General features: G+C 56.7%; 1 protein-coding gene across 1 annotated transcript in view; it reads right to left on the minus strand.

Moving 5' to 3' along the window:
• The window catches only part of LOC144673740 (high affinity cGMP-specific 3',5'-cyclic phosphodiesterase 9A-like), a 48,148-nt gene that overhangs the window by 31,882 nt on the left and 874 nt on the right, over positions 1-15,392 (minus strand). The window contains exon 2 of the mRNA XM_078535441.1: positions 4,543-4,613. Coding sequence (XP_078391567.1) covers positions 4,543-4,613 — 71 coding nt within the window. The remainder of the gene's footprint in view (positions 1-4,542; positions 4,614-15,392) is intronic.

The raw sequence follows: 15,392 nt of genomic DNA on the forward strand, positions 1-15,392 counted from the left end.
CCTCAGTACCGACACTGCGGCACTCCCTCAGTACCGACACTGCGGCACTCCGTCAATACCGACAGTGCGGCCCTCCCTCAGTACCGACAGTGCGGCCCTCCCTCAGTACCGACAGTGCGGCCCTCCCTCAGTACCGACACTGCGGCACTCCCTCAGTACCGACACTGCGGCACTCCCTCAGTACCGACAGTGCGACACTCCCTCAGTACCGACACTGCGGCACTCCCTCAGTACCGACAGTGCGACACTCCCTCAGTACCGACAGTGCGGCACTCCCTCAGTACCGACAGTGCAGCACTCCCTCAGTACCGACAGTGCGGCACTCCCTCAGTACCGACAGTGCGGTACTCCCTCAGTAATGACAGTGCAGCGCTCCCTCAGTACCGACAGTGCGGTACTCCCTCAGTAATGACAGTGCGGCGCTCCCTCAGTAATGACAGTGCAGTGCTCCCTCAGTACCGACAGTGCGACACTCCCTCAGTACCGACAGTGCGTCACTCCCTCAGTACCGACAGTGCGGCACTCCCTCAGTACCGACAGTGCGGTACTCCCTCAGTAATGACAGTGCGGCACTCCCTCAGTACCGACAGTGCGGTACTCCCTCAGTAATGACAGTGCGGCACTCCCTCAGTAATGACAGTGCAGCGCTCCCTCAGTACCGACAGTGCGACACTCCCTCAGTACCGACAGTGCGTCACTCCCTCAGTACCGACAGTGCGGCACTCCCTCAGTACCGACAATGCGGTACTCCCTCAGTAATGACAGTGCGGCACTCCCTCAGTACCGACAATGCGGCACTCCTTCAGTACCGACAGTGCGGCACTCCCTCAGTACCGACAGTGCGGCACTCCCTCAGTACCGACACTGCGGCACTCCCTCAGTAATGACAGTGCAACACTCCCTCAGTACTGACAGTGCGGCACTCCCTCAGTAATGACAGTGCGGCACTCCATCAGTACCGACAGTGCGGCGCTCCCTCAGTACCGACAGTGCGGCACTCCCTCAGTAATGACAGTGCAACACTCCCTCAGTACCGACAGTGCGGCACTCCCTCAGTACAGACAGTGCGGCACTCGCTCAGTACCGACAGTGGGGCTCTCCCTCAGTACCGGCAGGGCGGCACTCCCTCAATACCGACAGTGCGGTGCTCACTCAGTAGGAGGAGGTTACAAAGATAGGGAGTGTTGTAGGGGCTAGAGGAGGTTACAGAGATAGGGAGGGATGGAGGAGGTTACAGAGATAGGGCTGGTGGAGGGGGTGGAGGAGGATACAGAGATAAGGAGGGTTGTAGGGGGTGAAGGAGGTTACAGGTATAGGGAGGGATTGAGGGGGTGGAGGAGGTTACAGGGATAGGGAGGGAGGAGGGGGTGAAGGAGCTTACAGAGATAGGGAGGGTTGTAGGAGGTGAAGGAGGTTACAGGGATAGGGATGTTTGTAGGGGGTGGAGGAGGTTACAGGGATAGGGAGGGATGGAGGGGGTGGAGGAGGTTACAAGGATAGGGAGGGGTAGAGGGGGTGGAGGAGGTTACAGAGATAGGGAGGGATGGAGGGGGTGGAGGAGGTTACAGGGATAGGGAGGGATGGAGGGGGTGGACGAGGTTACAGGGATAGGGAGGGATGGAGGGCGTGGAGGAGGTTACAGGGATAGGGAGGGGTAGGGGGTGGAGGAGGTTAGAGGGATAGGGAGGGATGGAGGGGTTGGAGGAGGTTACAGGGATAGGGAGGGTTGTAGAGTTAAAGGAGGTTACAGAGATAGGGAGGGTTGTAGGGGCTGGAGGAGGTTACAGAGATAGGGAGGGTTGTAGGGGGTGAAGGAGGTTACAGAGATAGGGAGGGTTGTAGGGGGTGGAGGAGGTTACAGGGATAGGGAGGATTGTAGGGGCTGGAGGAGGTTACAGAGATAGGGAGGGATGGAGGGGGTGGAGGAGGTTACAGGGATAGGGAGGGATGGAGGGGGTGGACGAGGTTACAGGGATAGGGAGGGATGGAGTGGGTGGAGGAGGTTACAGGGATAGGGAGGGGTAGGGGTGGAGGAGGTTAGAGGGATAGGGAGGGATGGAGGGGTTGGAGGAGGTTACAGGGATAGGGAGGGTTGTAGAGTTAAAGGAGGTTACAGAGATAGGGAGGGTTGTAGGGGCTGGAGGAGGTTACAGAGATAGGGAGGGTTGTAGGGGGTGAAGGAGGTTACAGAGATAGGGAGGGTTGTAGGGGGTGGAGGAGGTTACAGGGATAGAGAGGATTGTAGGGGCTGGAGGAGGTTACAGAGATAGGGAGGGTTGTAGGGGGTGAAGGAGGTTACAGAGATAGGGAGTGTTGTAGGAACTGGAGGAGGTTAGAGAGATAGGGAGGGGTGTAGGGGCTGGAGGAGGTTACAGAGATAGGGAGGGTTATAGGGGCTGGAGGAGGTTACAGAGATAGGGAGGGTTGTAGGGGGTGAAGGAGGTTACAGGGATAGGGAGGGTTGTAGGGGGTGAAGGAGGTTACAAGGATAGGGTGGGATGGAGGGGGTGAAGGCGGTTACAGGGATAGGGGGGGATGGAGGGGGTGAAGGAAGTTACAGGGATAGGGAGGGATGGAGGGGGGTGGAGGTTACAGGGATAGGGAGGGGTAGAGGGGTGGAGGAGGTTACAGGGATAGGGAGTGATGGAGGGGGTTAAGGAGGTTACAGAGATAGGGTGGGTTGTAGGGGGTGAAGGAGGTTACAGTGATAGGGAGGGATGGAGGGGGTGGAGGAGGTTACAGGGATAGGGAGGGTTAGGGGGGTGGAGGAGGTTACAGAAATAAGGAGGGATGGAGGGAGTGGAGGAGGTTACAGGGATAGGGAGGGATGGAGGGGGTGGAGGAGGTTACAGGGATAGGGAGGGTTGTAGAGGTAAAGGAGGTTAAGAGATAGGGAGGGTTGTAGGGGCCGGAGGAGGTTACAGGGATAGGGAGGGTTGTAGGGGCTGGAGGAGGTTACAGGGATAGGGAGGGATGGTGGGGGCGAAGGAGGTTACAGGGATAGGGAGAGATGGAGGGGATGGAGGAGGTTACAGGGATAGGGGGGATGGAGGGGGTGAAGGAGGTTACAGGGATAGGGAGGGATGGAGGGGGGAGGAGGTTACAGGGATAGGGAGGGTTGGAGGGTGTGAAGGAGGTTACAGAGATAGGGAGGATTGTAGGGGCTGGAGGAGGTTACAGAGATAGGGAGGGTTGTAGGGGCTCGAGGAGGTTACAGAGATAGGGAGGGATGGAGGCGGTGAAGGAAGTTACAACGATAGGGAGGGATGGAGGGGGTGGAGGAGGTTACAGGGATAGGGAGGAATGGAGGGGGTGGAGGAGGTTACAGGGATAGGGAGGGATGGAGAGGGTGGAGAAGGTTACAGGGATAGGGAGGGATGGAGGGGGTGGTGGAGGTTACAGAGATAGGGAGGGATGGAGGGGGTGGAGGAGGTTACAGGGATAGGGAGGGATGGAGGGGGTGAAGGAATATACAGGGATAGGGAGGGATGGAGGGGGTGGAGGAGGTTACAGAGATAGGGAGGGATGGAGGGGGTGGAGGAGGTTACAGAGATAGGGAGGGATGGAGGCGGTGAAGGAAGTTACAACGATAGGGAGGGATGGAGGGGGTGGAGGAGGTTACAGGGATAGGGAGGAATGGAGGGGGTGGAGAAGGTTACAGGGATAGGGAGGGATGGAGAGGGTGGAGAAGGTTACAGGGATAGGGAGGGATGGAGGGGGTGGTGGAGGTTACAGAGATAGGGAGGGATGGAGGGGGTGGAGGAGGTTACAGGGATAGGGAGGGATGGAGGGGGTGAAGGAATATACAGGGATAGGGAGGGATGGAGGGGGTGGAGGAGGTTACAGAGATAGGGAGGGATGGAGGGGGTGGAGGAGGTTACAGAGATAGGGAGGGATGGAGAGGGTGGAGGAGGTTACAGAGATAGGGAGGGATGGAGGGGGTGGAGGAGGTTACAGAGATAGGGAGGGATGGAGGGGGTGAAGGAATATACAGGGATAGGGAGGGATGGAGGGGGTGGAGGAGGTTACAGGGATAGGGAGGGATGGAGGGGGTGAAGGAATATACAGGGATAGGGAGGGATGGAGGGGGTGGAGGAGGTTACAGAGATAGGGAGGGGTGGAGGGGTGGAGGAGGTTACAGAGATAGGGAGGGATGGAGAGGGTGGAGGAGGTTACAGAGATAGGGAGGGATGGAGGGGGTGGAGGAGGTTACAGAGATAGGGAGGGATGGAGGGGGTGGAGGAGGTTACAGAGATAGGGAGGGATGGAGGGGGTGGAGGAGGTTACAGAGATAGGGAGGGATGGAGGGGGTGGAGGAGGTTACAGAGATAGGGAAGGAAGGCCCTGTCAGGATTTGTAACCAAGGTTGAGAATTATAAAAAGGGAGGGATTGAGTCTCCGGGAGCCAGCGTAGGTCACTCAGTGACAGGGGGCTCTGGAGAACAGGGCTTGCTCAGACACATGGAACCCACCATGCGAATGCCCAGAGCTCCAGATGTTTCTATGCATTGGGGCAGGTTTTCTGATTTGAGGTGGACTGACCTGAGGGCTCCAGCTGCTACAGACATGGTCTCCCGCACATCGGAGGGGCTAGAGAGCTGGCTGAAAATCACCTGGAAGAAATCCAGAGAAAGAACTTGGAGCAATTCACAGGGGGAGAATCATCACACAGTCGAATTTCCTCAGTCTCTCTGCTTTGCTCGGTCAGGAGGTTACATTTTTTAATTTCATCACGGGATGTGAACGTCGCTGGCCGGGCCCAGCATTTATTGCCCCATCCCCTAATTGCCCCTTGAGAAGGTGGTGGGTGAGCTGCCTTCTTGAGCCACTGCAGTCCCCGTGTGGTGTAGGTACACCCACAGTGCTGTTAGGGAGGGAGTTCCAGGATTTTGACCCAGCGACAGTGAAGGAACAGCCGATATATTTCCAAGTCAGGATAGTGAGTGGTTCGGAGGGGAACTTCCAGGTGGTGGTGTTCCCCATGTGTCTGCTGCCCTTATCCTTCTAGATGGTAGCGGTCGTGGGTTTGGAAGGTGCTGTCGAAGGAACCTTGGTGAGTTGCTGCAGTGCATCTTGTAGATGGTACACACACTGCTGCTACTGTGCGTCGGTGGTGGAGGGAGCGAATGTTTGTGGATGGGGTGCCAATCAAGCGGGGCTGCTTTGTCCTGGATGGTGTTGAGCTTCTTGAGTGTTGTGGGAGCTGCACTCACCCAGGCAAATGGGGAGTATTCCATCACACTCCTGACTTGTGCCTTGTAGATGGTGGACAGCCTTTGGGGAGTCAGGAGGTGAGTTACACACCACAGGAATCCCAGCCTCTGACCTGCTCTTGTAGCCACAGTATTTATGTAGCTAGTCCAGTTCAGTTTCTGGTCAATGGTAACCCCCAGGATGTTAATAGTGGGAGATTCAGTGATGGTGATGCCATTGAATGTCAAGTGGCGATGGTTAGATTCTCTCTTGTTGGAGATGGTCATTGCCTGACACTTGTGTGGCACAAATGTTACTTGTCACTTGTCAGCCCAAGCCTGGATATTGTCCAGGTCTTGCTGCATTTGGACATGGGCTGCTTCAGCATCCCAGTAAAAGTAAACATTACTAACAAGTTATGCAATATAAAGTGGGAGCAACTGAAGCTTCAGTTTTCTAAAGCTCCTCTCAGACCTCACCCGGAGTCACTGGGTTCAGTTCTGGGTCCCGCTCCTCAGGGAGGATATATTGTCCTCGGAGGGGGTGCAGCGCAGATTCACCGGAACGATCCCAGGGCTGAAAGGGTTAAATCCCAAGGACAGGTCGCACAGACCAGGCTTGTGTTCCCTCGAGTCTCGAAGATTAAGGGGTGATCAAATCGAGGGGTTTAAGATGATTAAAGGATTTGATGGGGTCGACAGAGAGAAACTGTTTCCTCTGGTGGGGGTGAGGTGAGGGGGGTGGGGGTCCAGAACAAGGGGGCAGAACCTTAAAATTGGAGCCAGGCCGTTCAGGGGGTGATGTCAGGAAGCACTATCTTCACACAAAGGAGGCGGGGTGGAAATCTGGAACTCCCTCCCCCAGAAAAAGCTGTCGAGGCTGGGAGGGGTCAATTGGAAATTTCAAAACTGAGATTGAGAGATTTTTGTTGGGTCGGGGGGTTAAGGGTCACAGAACCGAGGTGGGTGGATGGGGTTAAGATACAGATCAGCTGTGATCTGACTGAATGGGCCTCCTCCTGTTCCTGTGTAACAGGCTCGAGGGGGCTGAATGGGCCTCCTCCTGTTCCTGTGTAACAGGCTCGAGGGGGCTGAATGGGCCTCCTCCTGTTCCTGTGTAACAGGCTCGAGGGGGCTGAATGGGCCTCCTCCTGTTCCTGTGTAACAGGCTCGAGGGGGCTGAATGGGCCTCTTCCTGTTCCTGTGTAACTGGCTCGAGTGGGGGTGAATGGGCCTCCTCCTGTTCCTGTGTAACAGGCTCGAGTGGGGGTGAATGGGCCTCCTCCTGTTCCTGTGAACCCCGAGGGCCGATTTACTCCCCCAATTTGTTGCGCACAGGCTGCTCCCAGGTTACCACGGTACGAGAGGGATAAAGCTTTGAACCCAAACCCTCCGCTCGGGACAAGAAGTGTTTCCGACCCTGATCAGACAAACAAAACTCGGCACCGAACTTCCTCCGCCATATCCGAGTGATCGTCCGATGGAGGGTCCTTGACATTCGACCGAGTGCAGCGGCGCAGAGAGTCAGGGCAGGGACCCCCCCAACGCTGTCATCTCTTTGGAGGCACTCGCTGGCATCAGTAACATACCCCGAAGCTGCTTTGAAAAGCAGGGGAGTGTGTAACGTTGGTGGGTAATGGGGTTGGGGGTGGGGTGGGGGTGAGTGCGTCGGGTGGGGGTAAGGGATAGGGTGGGTGCGGTGACCTGAGGTGCGATATACCTTTAAGAGAATGTGAGCAGGTTGACCATGTGACTGTGAGACCCAATAGCTGTGTCGCCCGGGTTACCGTGCGAATGTCAGTTTGGAGTAGGGTCTGGTCGGAGTGGCACACGTCATGTGCGTGCTCTGTTGTCTGTGTAAATAAATAGCGTGCGCTTCATTGCATATTGTTCTCTGCGTCTGCCGTTTATTGTAATCGACTCACCTGTCGACAAGTAAGGTGCAGCCAGTTCACCAGATAAGTGACCCCCCCTGTAGTAGAACATAACAGTGGACAATGGGGTAGGGTGGGTGAGGGCATCGGGTGGATAAGGGGATAGTGTGGGTGACAGGGTAAGGTGGGTGTGGGGGTAAGGTGGGTGAGGGGGTAGGGTGCGTGAGGGGGTAAGGTGGGTGCTGGGATAAGGTGGGTGCTGGGATAAGGTGGGTGAGGGGGTAAGATGGGTGTTGGGGTAAGGTGGGTGTTGGGGTAAGGTGGGTTTTGGGGTAAGGTGGGTGATGGGGTAAGGTGGGTGTTGGGGTAAGGTGGGTGTTGGGGTAAGGTGGGTGAGGGCGAAGGGTAGTTGAGGGCATTGGGTGGGTGAGGGGATAGGGTGGGTGATGGGGCAGAGTAGTTGAGGGGGTAGTGTGGGTGAGGGCGAAGGGTGATTGAGGGGGTAGGGTGGGTGATGGGGTAGGGTGGGTGATGGGGGCAGAGTAGTTGAGGGTGTAGTGTGGGTGAGGGGGTAGTGTGGGTGAGGGCGAAGGGTGATTGAGGGGGTAGGGTGGGTGATGGGGCAGAGTGGGTGATGGGTAGAGTGGGTGATGGGGTAGAGTGGGTGATGGGTAGAGTGGGTGATGGGGTAGAGTGGGTGATAGGGCAGAGTGGGTGATGGGGCAGAGTGAGTGATGGGTAGGGTGGGTGATGGGGTAGGGTGGGTGATGGGGCAGAGTGGGTGATGGGGCAGAGTGGGTGATGGGGTAGAGTGGGTGATAGGGCAGAGTGGGTGATGGGGTAGGGTGGGTGATGGGGTAGAGTGGGTGATGGGGTAGGGTGAGTGATGGGGTAGAGTGGGTGATGGGGTAGGGTGGGTGATGGGGTAGAGTGGGTGATGGGGTAGGGTGGGTGATGGGGCAGGGTGGGTGATGGGGCAGAGTGGGTGATGGGGTAGAGTGGGTGATAGGGCAGAGTGGGTGATGGGTAGAGTGGGTGATGGGGTAGGGTGGGTGATGGGGTAGAGTGGGTGATGGGGTACGGTGAGTGATGGGGTAGAGTGGGTGATGGGGTAGGGTGGGTGATGGGGTAGAGTGGGTGATGGGGTAGAGTGGGTGATGGGGTAGGGTGGGTGATGGGGTAGGGTGGGTGATGGGGTAGAGTGGGTGATGGGGTAGAGTGGGTGATGGGGTAGGGTGGGTGATGGGGCAGAGTAGTTGAGGAGGTAGTGTGGGTGAGGGCGAAGGGTGATTGAGGGGGTAGGGTGGGTGATGGAGCAGGGTAGTTGAGGGTGTAGGGTGGGTGAGGGGCGAGGGTGGGTAAGTGGATAGCTAGGTAAAATGGGTAGAGTGGGTAAGGGTGTTAGGAGGATGAGGGGGTAGTGTGGGTGACAGGGTAGGGTGGGTGATGGAGCAGGGTGGGTGAGGGTGAAGGGTAGTTGAGGGCGTTGGGAGGGTGAGGTCGTAGGGTGGGTGAGGGTGTAGTGTGGGCGACAGGGTAAGTTGGGTGATGGGGCAGGGTAGTTGAGGGCGTATGTTGGTTGAGAGGGTAAGGTGGGTGAGGGGATCAGGTGGGTGAGGGGATCAGGTGGGTGAGGGGATCAGGTGGGTGATGGAGCAGGGTAGTTGAGGGCGTAGGGTGGGTGAGGGGGTAAGGTGGGTAATTGGATAGCTAGGTAAAATGGGTAGTGTGGGTGACAGGGTAGGGTGGGTGATGGGGCAGGGTAGTTGAGGGCGTAGGTTGGATGAGGGGGTAAGGTGGGTGAGGGGATCAGGTGGGTGATGGGGCAGGGTAGTTGAGGGCGTAGGGTGGGTGAGGGGGTAAGGTGGGTAATTGGATAGCTAGGTAAAATGGGTAGGGTGGGTGACGGGGTAGGGTGGGTGATGGGGCAGGGTAGTAGAGGGCATAGGGTGGGTGAGAGGCTAGGGTGGGTAATTGGATAGCTAGGTAAAATGGGTAGGGTGGGTGAGGGGGTAGGATGGGTGATGGGGTAGGTTGGGTGATGGGGCAGAGTGGGTGATGGGGTAGAGTGGGTGATGGGGTAGAGTGGGTGAGGGCATAGGGTAGTTGAGGGGGAAGGGTGGGTGAGGGTGAAGGGTAGTTGAGGGCGTAGGGTGGGTGAGGGGCTAGGGTGGGTAAGTGGATAGCTAGGTAAAATGGGTAGGGTGGGTAAGGGCGTCGGGAGAATGGGGGGTAGTGTGGGTGATAGGGTAAGGTGGGTGATGGGGTAGGGAGGGTGAGGGGATAAGGTGGGTGAAGGGGTAGGGAGGGTGAGGGGGTAAGGTGGTTGAGGGGGTAAGGTGGGTGAGGGGGTAAGGTGGGTGAGGGGGTAGGGTGGGTGAGGGGGTAAGGTGGGTGATGGGGTAGGGTGGGTGAGGGGGTAGGGTGGGTGAGGGGGTAGGGTGGGTGAGGGGGTAGGGTGGGTGACGGGGTAGGATGGGTGATGGGGTAGAGTGGGTGATGGGGTAGAGTGGGTGAGGGCATAGGGTAGTTGAGGGGGTAGGGTGGTTGAAGGTGAAGGGTAGTTGAGGGTGTAGGGTGGGTGAGGGGCTAGGGTGGGTAAGTGGATAGCTAGGTAAAATGGGTAGGGTGGGTAAGGGCGTCGGGAGGATGGGGGGTAGTGTGGGTGATAGGGTAAGGTGGGTGAGGGGGTAAGGTGGGTGAGGGGGTAGGGTGGGTGAGGGGGTAAGGTGGGTGAGGGGGTAGGGTGAGTGAGGGGGTAAAGTGGGGTGAGGGGGTAGGGTGGATGAGGGGGTAGGGTGAGTGAGGGGGTAGGGTGAGTGAGGGGGTAGGGTGGGTGAGGGGGTAAGGTGGGTGAGGGGGTAGGGTGAGTGAGGGGGTAAAGTGGGGTGAGGGGGTAGGGTGGATGAGGGGGTAGGGTGAGTGAGGGGGTAGGGTGAGTGAGGGGGTAGGGTGGGTGATGGGGTAAGGTGGGGTGAGGGGGTAGGGTGGGTGAGGGGGTAAGGTGGGTGAGGGGGTAGGGTGAGTGAGGGGGTAAAGTGGGGTGAGGGGGTAGGGTGGATGAGGGGGTAGGGTGGGTGATAGGGTAAGGTGGGTGAGGGGGTAAGGTGGGTGAGGGGGTAGGGTGGGTGAGGGGGTAGGGTGGGTGAGGGGGTAGGGTGGGTGAGGGGGTAGGGTGGGTGAGGGGGTAGGGTGGGTGATGGGGTAAGGTGGGTGAGGGGGTAGGGTGGGTGAGGGGGTAGGGTGGGTGAGGGGGTAGGGTGGGTGAGGGGGTAGGGTGGGTGAGGGGGTAGGGTGGGTAACGAGGTAAAATGGGTTGGGGGTAGGTATAGGGGGGTGAGGGTGTAGGGCGGGTGAGGGGCTAGGGTGGGTGTGGGGGTAGGGTGGGTAACGAGGTAAAATGGGTTGGGGGTAGGTATAGGGGGGTGAGGGTGTAGGGTGGGTGAGGGGGTAGGGTGGGTGAGGGGGTAGGGTGGGTAACGAGGTAAAATGGGTTGGGGGTAGGTATAGGGGGGTGAGGGTGTAGGGTGGGTGAGGGGGTAGGGTGGGTGAGGGGGTAGGGTGGGTGAGGGGGTAGGGTGGGTGAGGGGGTAGGGTGGGTGAGGGGGTAGGGTGGGTGAGGGGGTAGGGTGGGTGAGGGGGTAGGGTGGGTGAGGGGGTAGGGTGGGTGAGGGGGTAGGGTGGGTGAGGGGGTAGGGTGGGTGAGGGTGTAGGGTGGGTGAGGGGGTAGGGTGGGTGAGGGGGTAGGGTGGGTGAGGGGGTAGGGTGGGTGAGGGGGTAGGGTGGGTAAGTGGATCGCTGGGTAAAATGTGTCGGGGGTGGAGAGTGAGGATGGGGAACAATCGATTTGTGGGCATCATTCGATTTGGAATTCCAGATTTTTGTTGAGCTCAAACTTCACCAGCTGCCTGGGTGGCATTTGAACCCGGGTCCCCAGAGAGTCCCCCTGGGCGGCTGGATGACCCGTCCATCAACGCCACCCCCTCCCCCGCCTGGGTGAGGTGCGAAGGGGGGTAGCAGGGTTGGGTGGGGAGGGGTTGTCAGGTTGGATCGGGGGGAGGTGGGAGGGGGGGTGCGTGTCAGGTCAGGTCGGGTCAGGTCAGGTCAGGTCGGGTGAGGGGAGAGGTCAGGTGGTCAGTGGGTTGGTCACGGGCCCGGTCCAGGTTGGATCTGGCGTGGAAGCGGGAGGGCAGATGCGAGGGCCGGGGGGTTGGTGGTCGAGGGGGGGGAGTTGGGGGGATCGGGGTTTGTGGGTGCCGGTGGGTCAGGAGGGCAGTCGGTGGGTCAGGAGGGGGGAGGGTGTGGTTAATCGGGGTCGGGTGGGCAGTTTGTGAGGGGGGGGTGGGGGAATTGGAGGGTGGGGGGCAGTTGTGTAGTTACCCAGGAGTTAAAGAGCATTTTCCGATCCAACATTTCATGGGTAACCGCTCAGCTCGGTGAGTTGGAAATTGGACAGAGGAGACCAACTCTAACTCAGGATTGGAGGGGGACTTGGAGGGTCCCGGGGAGCAGGGGAATTACCCGGAGGTAGATCCCAAAATTCTGTTCAATTCACACAGGGTCCTTCTGCTGGAAATCCCGAGTGGTCCTCTCCCTATCACCTCTTCCGGGGTAGACCTAGACCAGGACCATCTGGAGACCTTCAGGGTCTGGGAGCCCAGAGGGAGTCAATGGAAATGCGGGGAACCCGATAGAGGGGACGGCGGGGAGGGAGAAATGTGTCTCCCACCAACGCTTTGGGAAAGGTGATGGGGAATTGGAGAGAGGGGGTGCGGAGAGGGAGATTTACTGGGACGGTTTCCAGGGGATGAGGTGACTTCAGTCCGTGTGGAGGGACTGGGAGAAGCCGGGATCGTTCTCCTCGGAGCGAAGAAGGTTAAGGGGGAGATTGAATTGAGACGTTCAAAATCAGGAGGGGGTTTGGATAGAGTCGATGAGGAGAAAGTGTTTCCAGTGGGCAGGAGGGTCGGTAACCAGAGGAACACAGATTGAAGAGAATCGGGGAAAAGAACCAGAGGGGGAGATGAGGAGGATTTTGTTTTACACACAGCGAGTTGTTGTGATCTGGAAGGCGCTGCCTGAAAGGGCGGTGGAAGCAGATTCAATAGATACTTTCAAAAAGGGGGGAATTGGAGAAATACTCGAAGGGGAAAAATTTGCAGGTCTGTGGGGGACAGAGCTGGGGTGGAGGGGGAGAGAGGGGGCTAATTGGTTAGACCTTTCAAAGTGTTTGCTGAATATAGAAAACCGGAAATGCTGGTTACATGTCAGAAAAGAACTGCATGTTTCTAGCATTATACATGCAGAGAGCTTTACTCTGTATCTAACCCCGTGCTGTACCTGTCCTGGGAGTGTTTGATGGGGACAGTGTAGAGGGAGCTTTACTCTGTATCTAACCCCGTGCTGTACCTGTCCTGGGAGTGTTTGATGGGGACAGTGTAGAGGGAGCTTTCCTCTGTATCTAACCCCGTGCTGTACCTGTCCTGGGAGTGTGTGATGGGGACAGTGTAGAGGGAGCTTTACTCTGTATCTAACCCCGTGCTGTACCTGTCCTGGGGGTGTTTGATGGGGACAGTGTGGACGGAGCTAATTATATCTGGCATGCGACTGTTAACTTACTCAATGCTAAGTTGGTACAGTGGTGAGATTATTACTAAAAGGCCGGGGTGATTTTCTGTTTAAGATAAGCGTTCTTCCTGTGTCAGTTTCTGAATGACTTGCATCGACAGGTATTTCTGCAGCAGATGAAAATTTGCACCCTGAGTACATGAGGTGGTTTTGAAATTCTGATTATGCTGATAAAATCAAGAGAGACACAGTCCCCACAAAAGCAGCCGAACTGCAATCAGCCTCACTGAAGGTCACCCACTTCCGAGATGTTCGATGCATCACATTTTCCATGTTTAGGCACACGTCAAACCATCAAACACTCTCGTATCAGAGACAGCACGGGGTTAAATATAGGGTAAAGCTCCCTCTACACTGTCCCCGTCAAACACTCCCAGGACAGGTACAGCACGGGGTTAGATACAGAGTAAAGCTCCCTCTACACTGTCCCCATCAAACACTCCCAGGACAGGTACAGCACGGGGTTAGATACAGAGTAAATCTCCCTCTACACCGTCTCCATCAAACATTCCAAGGAGAGGTATAGCACGGGGTTAGATACAGAGTAAAGCTCCCTCTACCCTGTCCCCATCAAACACTCCCAGGACAGGTAAGGTTCCAAACTGCCTGTGTCCATGTCCTTTTAGCTGTTTCAGGAACCTGAACTATACAAACTGTCCCTGGCAGCCTGAACCTGATTGATTGTTCGATGGGATAATGAAGGTATTAATTACCTTCCGTCCCCCTGTCTAATCATTAATGTGCGCAGCAGCGCTGCAGCCAGGGAAACAGGTTACCCTGCGAGCTGCACAACCAACTCACCTTCTGGATGTTCCCATCCACATCCAGGTGGATGGCCTTTGGCCGAACAGCTGACGAGGCGGATCCCATGATTCCCGACGCCGGAGCCAGTCGGGTTTTAGACTGGCGGGTGTTGGATTGAAGGGCAGTTGTGTGGGGAGTGAGCGGGAGCGGAGTTTATGGTCAGGGTCTGCTCACTGTCTGTGTGCCTGTGTGTGTGTGTGTGTCCCTCTCTCTCTCTCTCTCTCTCTCAATATCTCGCTCACTCTCTCTCCATCGCCCTCCTCAAACTGCAACACCCTTTCATGTCAAATCGAGCTCCGAGTGGTATCCACGGCAACTTCACCATCACAGCAACAGGGGAGGGCGCAATTCGTCTGTTGCCACGTTTAACACGATTGTTTGAGGGTTTACCCTTTTGCTTAAGGGGTGAGGGCATCGTGGACACGGTTAACGATCCACACATTAGCAAAACCGGTTTAACTATTAACCGTCAGCGAGATTGTAACTCATTGCTGGAAACAAATGGTCTGGAGATTGGTTTCATGTTGAACTGATTTATGGCATCAATGGCTGGGCTATCATTTATTGAGCGTTCCTGATTGAACTTTTATTCATTTATGGGATGTGGACTCCACTGGCTGAGTCCAGCATTTATTGCCCATCCCTAATTGCCGCTTGAGAAGGGGATGGTGAGCTGCCTCCTTGACCCGCTGCAGTCCCCGTGTGGTGTAGGCACACCTACTGCGCTGTTAGGGAGGGAGTTCCAGGGTTCTGACCCAGTGACAGTTGAAGGAACGGCCGATATATTCCCAAGTCAGGGTGGTGAGTGGCTTGGAGGGGAACTTCCAGGTGGTGGTGTTCCCCATGGGCAGGTACAGCATGGGGTTAGATACAGAGTAAAGCTCCCTCTACACTGTCCCCATCAAACACTCCCTGGACAGGTACAGCATGGGGTTAGATACAGAGTAAAGCTCCCTCTACACTGTCCCCATCCAACACTCCCAGGACAGGTACAGCACGGGGTTAGATACAGAGTCAAGCTCCCTCTACACTGTCCCCATCAAACACTCCCAGGACAGGTACAGCACGGGGTTAGATACAGAGTAAAGCTCCCTCTACACCATCCCCATCAAACACTCCCAGGACAGGTACAGCACGGGGTTAGATACAGAGTAAAGCTCCCTCTACACTGTCCCCATCAAACACTCCCAGGACAGGTAAGGTTCCAAACTGCCTGTGTAAATGTCCTTTCAGCAGTTTCAGGAAACTGAACTATACAAACTGTCCCCAGCAGCCTGAACCTGATTGATTGTTCGATGGGACAATGAAGGTTTTAATTACCGTCCGCCCCCCTGTCTAATCATTAATGTGTGCAGCAGGGCTGCAGCTAGACAGCCAGGGAAACAGGTTACCCTGCGAGCTGCACAAACAACTCACCTTCTGGATGTTCCCAACCACATCCAGGTGGATGACCTTCGGCCGAACAGCTGACGAGGCGGATCCCATGATTCCCGACGCCAGAGCCAGTCGGGTTTTAGACTGGCGGGTGTCCGATTGAAGGGCAGTTGTGTGGGGAGTGAGCGGGAGCGGAGTTTATGGTCAGGGTCTGCTCACTGTCTGTGTGCCTGTGTTTGTGTGTGTGTCCCTCTCTCTCTCTCTCTCTCTCTCTCAATATCTCGCTCACTCTCTCTCCAGCGCCCTCCTCAAACTGCAACACCCTTTCATGTCAAATCGAGCTCCGAGTGGTATCCATGGCAACTTCACCATCACAGCAACAGGGGAGGATGCAATTCGTCTGTTGCCACGTTTAACACGATTGTTTGAGGGTTTACTCTATTCCTTGAGGGGTGAGGGCATCGTGGACACGGTTAACGATCCACACATTAGCAAAACCGGTTTAACTATTAACCGTCAG

This window comes from Cetorhinus maximus, unplaced genomic scaffold (assembly GCF_964194155.1).
Source record: "Cetorhinus maximus unplaced genomic scaffold, sCetMax3.hap1.1 HAP1_SCAFFOLD_457, whole genome shotgun sequence".
Classification (NCBI taxonomy): Eukaryota; Metazoa; Chordata; class Chondrichthyes; order Lamniformes; family Cetorhinidae; genus Cetorhinus; species Cetorhinus maximus.